The 9,124-nt window shown below is 47.4% G+C and overlaps 1 protein-coding gene across 1 annotated transcript in view; it reads right to left on the reverse strand.

The window, feature by feature from the left end:
- The window catches only part of RANBP9 (RAN binding protein 9), a 37,903-nt gene extending 30,443 nt beyond the window's left edge, over positions 1-7,460 (reverse strand). The window contains exons 1-2 of the mRNA XM_046927578.1: positions 6,874-7,460; positions 6,378-6,541 (exon numbers count right to left, since the gene is read on the reverse strand). Coding sequence (XP_046783534.1) covers positions 6,378-6,541; positions 6,874-7,445 — 736 coding nt within the window. The 5' untranslated portion in view covers positions 7,446-7,460. The remainder of the gene's footprint in view (positions 1-6,377; positions 6,542-6,873) is intronic.
- Positions 7,461-9,124: the final 1,664 nt, after the last annotated feature.

Raw genomic sequence — 9,124 nt, forward strand, 5'->3', positions numbered from 1 at the left:
CAGCTACCTTAACTTTCTGGCTGCAAATGCACTGTTCACTTCAATATGCCATTAATAAACATTTTACATCAAGATGTTTTGATCACCACATATATTTTACTACATTAAGCTTATTAAGTACCTTCCATGTGTTCCTCAGATGAGGAAGTAGTAATAATTTACTCCTCCATACGCAAGACAGCACGCAACTGGTAAATTATGTCCTCAGGCCGTGTCAACCAAGGCAATAACCAAGTACATAACCTTACAGCTTCCCTACGTTCCCTTGGTTTTCAAGTGCTGGTTACTCACTATTTAGCTACCACAGATTAGATTATCATTCCTCAATATGCAGAAATACTTCAGCTAAAAAGGCGCCCCAAAACTGTACGGGCACAACAGGAAACTTCCGAGAGATCCCTTTAATTCAGCAACCTCTGATTAAATGAAGCACTAATTTCAAAAAGATGGGAGGGTGGCCTTCCTTTTAAGTGTCCTGAGCTTTTTATTTTAAAACAGACTGAGAAGTTGCCTTGATTATTCTATGCACTTGACAATCTGTAGTTTCACTTCGAGTCAGCCTCCTTATTTGGAAAAGTCTTCCACATAGACGCCTAAAGCATTAGCAACTAGGCAAATATTATTGAAAACGTATACCTATTACTGAGGAGTCTTTTTTTTTTTTGGAAACCATACAGTGTTTGGACACAATACCAACCTAAGATATTCTTAGCACCTCTTCCTGGAACCAGTTCCCTCCTCATACCCCCTCGCCTACTTGCAAGGACATACCATGAACCAGATTGAATTCACTGATCTGGCTTTACAAAACCCACCAGATTTTTTTAAGCAGCAGATCAGTTCTTTGATCCAGTCCACAGCCACACACAGCTGTCACAGTGCAAATGAGAAGTCCACATACGAGCAGAAGTAACAGGATTACCTTACCAGTATTGCCAAACACTTCATGTGGTGAAACAACATGCTGGGGGAAGTCAGCGTCCAGAACTGCTTTCATCCCATTTAAACAAAAGACAACCTAAATTTAGAACTGCTGGCCTTTTAATGTAATCTCCCATGAATCCCATTTTACTACCTGAGTATGCTGCTTTTATTTGCAGTTACTTAGTTATTATTTATAACAACATTGTCAATAGTATCAAGCCGCTGACTACTTTCAAATATTCCAAACACCTCTACACTGCCACAACGTGCTAGTTGAGAGCTCTGATACTAAGCTATGTTAGACAGTGTGAGGAGCCAAGAGAAGTCAGTTATCAGCCAACTTGAAAACAAAAAAGAGGCTCTTTACACTGCAGGTGGCTGAGCTGCAAGATTTCTTTCCAAAGGACAAGATAGGTGTCCGAGTTTAAGCAGAAAATGAGCAAACCTCTCAAACAGTAAACAACTGAGAAACACTGTTCTGCTTGTGGTGTCCTCTACCTTAAAACAGCTGGAAATCAAAACAGAGAAACACCGTATATGCCTGACATGGCTTTACACTTTTCTTTGGGTACTTATGGCCACTGTCACCAATGGGACTCTGAGGGAGTTAGGCAGTTCATAAGCTTGGCACACCATTCTGAATCCTCACTTCTTTCCTTCTGAATAAAAAGCATCTTGGACATCCATCTTTGAACTTCTGAATCAGAGGTTCCAAATGCCTGAATTAGATTATATGAACACTACTCTGTGTTATATAAAGTAGAGTTATTTCATAGTTGCAAGATACAGGTAAAGTCTTAATACAAACTGTAGATCTTTAACACTAAAAATTCACTTTCAGCATTAAAATGAGAATTCTGCAAACAGATGCACTGGAGGGAGAAGGGAAAACGAGCACACAAAGCTTCGGCTTTACACAGTACACCAGACCACAGACAAGTTCAATCACTAGAAATGCTTTCTATTTTGTTTTCACTAAAAACATTCAGCAGCTACAAGTCTGTGTTTACTAAGTAAAGCTTAATTTTCTTTTTAAGCAGTCATTCACATTAATTATTTTTACTAGCAGTAATATAATTAGCTCTTTAGCAAGATTAAATAGAAACTCATCTGAATTTAAATTCCATCTACTTGAAAAAGCTAATCCAGACAAAAACATACTTGGAGGAAACATTTCAACTTCCAAAAATCTGTTCTTTGAACCGAAATCCAAGTGCATTATGCACGTGCACTGAAGTCTACTGAAGCGTTGACCTCAACAGAGGTAAACATGCTTATACAGTTTAAATCCCTAAATGAAGTTTACGTAAGCTTAACTGAAGTTATTTCCAACAGGTGGTTCAATGACTTGTTCAGACTGACAAAAGTTAAATAGCCAGGGCATAATCATCTCTGGGATTCATTAGGAGAAGCTTTTAGTGAGACAAGGAAAAAAAAAAGACGTGAGCAAATTACTGATGTTACTTCGACTTTCCCTCCCCATTTAACAAAACAAGACATCACAGAGCTACGAGAGTGTTCAAAGCAGACATTGTGTACTATGTCTTACATGGAGTACTGAATGTACTTCAAGTGTTCTCTGCCAGTAAAATTAACACAATCCCTGCATCACTGAATGACAACACGGAATTATTACTATAAAATCCCCTTTTGTTTGTTACAGAAGTTGAGAGGCAGAGTTTGCACTGGAAAATAAAATAGAATTCTTTTAGTTTGGCACCAGAGACAGTTCAAAGGCAACTGCACTGTAAATAAATGCCTGGCTAAGATTTCTGGCCTGTGACACATCAGAAGAAGTTCACGCAATGGCCAATTGCTCAAAATTGCATAACTTTTGTCAGGGTTTTTTTTGTTTGAGAACTGTCACAAGACAAGTGAAGTTACCAGAGGTCCTTCCATGATTTTCTCACTAATGACTCGGTCTGTTTACATACTCCTGCATACAAGTTCTTTCCTGGTTGCTGCCTCAGTTAGGTCTGTATTTTCATCTCCTTACACCACGCTGCATAGATTATTATCTTATGAAATCAATTTGCCTGTCTACTGGAACACATACATTACATACATCATTTATGAAATTGCTTCCTTACCACAATATCCAAGTGGTAATTCCAGGTACGCATGTAGAAATATTTTAAAAGATGTCTTTCTTACCTTAATAGCTAAATAACTGGTTTAATAACTACTTTACATATAGTATACACTGGCCCAAACTCCTGTGCTTCCTTTACCAGCTTCCTCCAGTTCAGAGCTGTTAATATTACACCTATGTGAGATTAAACAAATTCTACTTATGATACTGTTTTTTTTCTTTTCTCCTACGTAGAGATACTACAAACAACAGCCACAAGGACAGTGTTAACTTTATCAGCCTGGACAGCTAGCTGGCAGCAACACCGAAACATACATTCGGCCATCTGAAAACAAAAACACCCTGAGGTATAGTCTTTAATGTATTATAGTACCACCAAGTGCCAATGTATATCAGTACCGCATCCAGGTTTTGACAATGCCTCCTAATCAAAAGCCAGAATTCATAAAACTGTAACAGAATAACTCACTGTGGAAAGAAATTACACCTGATAAACAACACGGCAGCCAAGGCATCTTCTCCTCTACCACCTGCCAAATACATCTTCCTTCTCAAGTAATTCCCTATGATTCCACAAGGCAACACAAAAGAATACGAGCACTGATCCTCCAGTTTTCTTCACCCCAACAAAATTTAAAGTGCCATCACCCTGATGCCAAAGAGTACAATGGATTTTAAATCTTCACACCTGGATCAATACCTGGGTTTGCAGCAGTTTTGGTTTCTAAGAGGACACCTGCAAAAACCTACAGATACAGAAAAGCAGTATAAAACACGACAGCTGCAATGGGTACAAAGAGACATCTCCTGCAGCTCGCGTCTCCAAACAAGTTGTCCACTGCTATGTGAGAAACTTAGACAAATCTTCAACATCACAGAGAGATGACCATCATTTCTCCAACAAACCAACAAAGCGTAATCTTTCATGACATGCCAGCACATTAGAATTACAAAGCTATATGAAAAAGTGACTTTCAAGGAATTTCTTCTGATTGTTCCCCCTCTCCCCCCAAAAAACTCTACCTTTTCAGAAGCAAGTACCCCCAACACACTCAGGGTGAAGCCTGACAGAGATTAAGGAGCATTTGGACAATGTTCTCAGACACTGAACACAGAACACTGAACTTCGGGCGGTCCTTTCCAACTTGGGATGTTCTGTGACCCTATGATGCCAGAAAAACGTGCCTCCTATCCATCACAGACTGAAGGAAATTACTCCAGAAAAAACAGTTCTGTAGTCAGAAAAACTACAGAAGCAGCAGGGAAAGCTTGAGAAAGTGCATCACTAATGTAAGAAAAGAGAAGAACCAATTTTGACCACTGGCTTCTTTGGCCAGACCCATCTTCTTTCTCTCCCTTCCTTGGATACTGTGGTCCACAACAAATCTTAACCCGTGCCCAACACATTATTCAAATTTTAAACAAAAACATCTACCATTCTTTCACAAATGCTTGGCCTTTTCAGTGCTTCTCAAGTTATCTAATATCCTATAAGAAGATGCTTTGAATGCTTTCTTTTGAGACCTCTACTTGCAGCTGATTTGTAGACACAACATTTCGCAACACTGAGCCCATTTCTGCATGCTATCTGCCCTTACGCTCCTCACTGAACCTCCTCAATTTCCTCCCTTGTATTGCATTGGTAGGGCTGCAGGATCCTGGGAGGGGAAAAAAAGGCCGCAAATGTTTCAGTGATTTCCCCACACTGTGCCTCAGGTAGGAGTGCCTGATACCTTGCACTGCTGAGCCCAAGTGCCAGGCTGGTAACAGGCACTGGGGCTGCCTTTACAGCCACCTCCATTCAGCTCCCAGGGAGAAAAGAGGGGCCACTTGAGAGGCCATTCACTCCCACTTGCAGCTAGGAGAAAGAAAAAGCCATTCATGACACCTCTCCCTCTTACAGACCCCTGGGCTAATTTAAGAACTCTCCAACCTCCATCACTTACTATTACTTAAGAACAAGAGCAAAGGCGTTTTATTGCTATAACCTACCAACTGTGCTTCACAACTTCTGGTAGAGCATCCACGGCACTTCCTACACTGTCTTTACTTCAGAGGCACGTGGAGCCTGCTGCAATTTCTTCAAAGCAACAAATTGCTGGTTTAACGCTAAGGCAAAGAGAAGGAAACCAGAAAGAGCACAAATAGAGCCTAAAAAAATATATATATACTCCTCCAATTACAATGGCTGACCAGAAAGTCTCTAAATCCTAGTTCATAAGCAGAAAGAGTAGGGCAAAGCAGAACACACAGGAAGACTTGATGGCCATAAAGCTATGATCATTCTGTGGGGGGAAAAAAAAAAAAAGCAACTCAAACCGACTGCAGCCACTAAGCAGCAGCAAACACAAAACGCTTCTAAAAATACGAGGTCATGAAAAACTGAACAAAAGCCAGGAAATGTGAAGTTGTGTATTAAATAACACGTCCTTAAACCACTCGGGGCCTCCCAGAAACCTGCTCTGTAGCTGGTCGCCAGCCTCCCACACTAGCTTCATACGGCGCAGCACACTTAGCATTTTTAACAGAGTATTCTGTATGTCATAATAAAGCCTCTCTATTAAAAAAAAAAAAAAGAAAAAAAAAAAGAAAAAAAGGCCCCGAGAGTACATTTAATCCTTTCACGGCAGCCAAATCCTGCCATGTGTTTGTGTTGCCGTTTTCCCCCTCCGATTAAACAGCAACATGTTTATCGGGATCTCACTTGAATTTCACCACTGTGCGCTCCCCAGAAGGGCGACTGCGGGGTTGTTTCCTCCCCTGCCGTTCTCTGGGCACTGACAAAGAAGCCGGCTCCTCGCCGCCAGCGCAGAAGCGGTGGTGTAGCGCAGCTCTCTCCCCTCGGAGCAGGCCCGGAGCACCAGATGTGGCCGTGTTTTTTCAGGTCAGAGCGTATACGCCGGCGTTTCCAGGTTTTATGACATTTCATAACAACCAACACTCGCCGGTTGCCTACGCTCGCTCGGATCCGTGCGCGCACACAGTCGGATTTTTATCTCTCCTCGGAGAACCGGCAAGTTGAAGCAGGAGGCACGAAGTTACAAAACCACCTCAAGCAGACACAAGGGCCACCCCTTCTCTCACAGCCCTACACGCTCAGGGAGCTTCGTCCCATTCTCACCCCCCTAAACGCACACCCCTGCTTCCCCCCTCCCCCCCCCCCCGTTTCCGCGTTCCCCGCAGGAAGGAGCCCCGCACCGCCGCCTCCCTGAGACCCCGGCGCTGCCCCGGCCCGGGGACGGCCGAGGCCGGTGCAGGGAGCGCGGAGCCGGGCGGGGGGGCGCGGAGGAGGAGGAGGAGGAGGAGGAGGAGGAGAAGGGCGCGGAGCGTTATTTCCTGTTATTGTTGCCCCGGCCCTCACCTTTGTAGTGAACCCGCAGGTTGTTCTGCGAGAGGCCGATGTAACTGAATTTGTCCTTCGGGCTCCAGGAGCGGGGCAGCGGCGTCTCCTGCTCGTCCACGGCCGGGTACAGCCTCTTCAGCCGCCGCTTCAGCTCCTTTTCCTGCTCGTTCAAGGCCGGATCGCCGTGCGGGAACGCCGCCGGGGCGCCGCCGCCGCTCCCCGCCGCCAAGCCCGGCGCCCCGCCACCCCCGCCGCCCCCCGCGGGCCCGGTGCTGCCGGCGGCGGGCGGAGGCGGCGCGGCGGTGGCGGGCGGCGGCGGAGGGTGGAGCAGAAGCGCGGCGGCCGGCGCGGGGCCGGGGCTGGCGGCGGCCGAGGGGACCCCCGGCGCCGGCGGGGGAGCGGCGGCGGCCGCCAAGGGGAGCGGCGGCGGCGGCGGCTGCTGCTGCTGCCCGGACATCCCGGCTCCGGCCTCCTCCTCCTCCTCCTCTCCGCGGCGGCGACCGTCAACGGATCGGCCCGAGGCGGAGCGGCGGGCAGGCCCCGCGCTGCGGAGCGAGGCGGCCCTACCGGCGGGTCACCCCCAGCCGGAGCGCCTGGCAGCGGGGGGCGGGGGCGATGACGACGGCGGGGCTGCCCGACGGGAGTCGGGGGGCGCGGCGGAGCAGGGCCGGGCCGGAACGGGCCGAGAGAGAGAGAGCGAGAGCCGCACGGAGAGCGGCGCCGGGCGGAAGCGGGGCGGGCCGGGAGCGCGCGCCGGGCGCCGCGGCGGGGCGGGCTCCCCCTTCTCCCCTCCCCGTCCCCTCCCGTCTCGCGCGCGCGCCCGCTCCGTCCAGCCCCGGCGCGAGGCGCCGCCGTGCGTCCCCCGTCAGCTGCGCCCCGGCCCCGCCCCTCCGCTGCCCCCGCCTCCCGCGCTGGTGGCGGCGCGAGGCGCTGCGGTTGGGTGGGCGGCGAGGCGCGAGGGCGGTGGGTGTCGCTCTCTGGTGGAGAGCGGAGCGGGGCGGCCCGCAGGGGGCCGTGAGGCTCGGGGGAGCCCGGGCGGCGGGGCGTTCGGTAGCGAATCTTCTTCCCCACGCATTGTTGTTTCATAAGCGGTCGCTTGCAGCGATTGTTTCACATGAAGGTGAACCTCCTTCAAAACAGGCAGGACTTGGGACGCGTTTAGGAGAGAAAGGGGTTTTCACGGGTAGGTCTACAGCCTGAAACACTGGTCGCTTCAGACAGCATTTCCAGCTGCCAGACGGTTGGAGAACAAGCACCGGAGCAGGAAATAGGGAGGTTAATTGCACTACATCTGTGCCAGTGAGGTAATGCAGGTATGATGCACACCGAGGCTGTCTCTCAAGGACCTGAAAAGAGGTTGAAGTGAGGTGGACATCCGCCTCCCTTCCCAGGTAACAGCAATAGAATGATGGATAATGGCCTCAAATAGCACCAAGAGAGGTTCAGGTTGGATGTTAGGAACAATTTCTTCTCCAAAAGAGTGGTGAGGTATTGGAACGGGCTGCCCAGGGAGGTGGTGGAGTCGCCATCCCTGGCAGCGTTCAAGAGGTATCAGGATGAGGAGCTACGATGTATGGTTTAGTGGCTTATGGTAGCAGTGGTAGTGGGAGGACGGTTGGATTAGATGATCTTGTAGGTCCTTTCCGACCTTGTGATTCTATGACCTTTTCTGTGACGTGGGATATGCTGGAGGCTATTCCAGAGGACAAAATTAATTCCTTTATGTAGAGGTATTGCAACACTCCATTTTAATCAGTATGCCATTTATTCCTCCAATGCTCCATTGCCTTATTAGCTTTTCTGACTACAGCTTCATGAGGATTAGAGAGAGCGCTTAGGTGTTTACATAAATGCCCAGTGTCTGCTCTTCAGTCAATGTAAATAAATTAGAATTTGTTAGATGTGGAAGCAGTACTCTTGTTCCTCCCTAACATGCATTTTCAATATTGAACTTAATTCCCCATTACATGATCCATTCTGTTTCACTTGGACTTCCTCATCATCACAGCCCCCTCTTGTCTTGCTTAACTGAAATAATTATGACAGCTGCAAATTTTGCTATCTCACAATACCATCGTCTTTCTGGATCAATAGCAAATACAACATCACACAAGGCTTGCTGCACAGCCCTGCAGCAGGCTGTCATTAACCTCCTGCCATCGCAGAAACTAGCTGTTGAATTCTGCTCTTTGTTTTCCATCTCCTGTTTTTGAGCCATGATAGTACTTTTCTTCCTGCCCAGTGATTACTTAGCTGCTTGGGTTGTCTCTGGCTTAGGGATTTAATCAAAGGCCTTTTGAAACACTGTGAAACTAGTCCACCAAAATCTCTTTGGTTTGTGGACGAGGGGCTATTTTTGACGTTTTTTAGATAATTTCAATAGAGGAATCGACCAGAAGTTATTTTGCTCTTCAGAATAGCCTAGTTAGGCCTGATTTTGCATGCTGAGATTTTTTTCTGTATGTCTGTGTGTGTTTGGGTTTTTTTTGTTTGTTTGTTTTATTTTTTTAATTTATGTTTACTTTTGGTGACTGTTTTAACCAAAGAAAATGCAGCCAAAGCATTCCAGCAGTTGAGGGTTTGGCCGCCTGTTGGCCGTGTCAACAGTTTCAGCACGTCAGGGACAGGTTGGAACTTGAATACAGGTGACTGGTTCCTTCTGTCACTAGAGGACCCTGATCTTCCAGGCAAGTATTCTGGGCACCAGCTCACACTTGGTGCTCCCATCAGCTCTCGCCATTGAATGTGGAGCTTGAGGAGAGGAG

This window comes from Gallus gallus, chromosome 2, assembly GCF_016699485.2.
Source record: "Gallus gallus isolate bGalGal1 chromosome 2, bGalGal1.mat.broiler.GRCg7b, whole genome shotgun sequence".
Taxonomy (NCBI): Eukaryota; Metazoa; Chordata; class Aves; order Galliformes; family Phasianidae; genus Gallus; species Gallus gallus.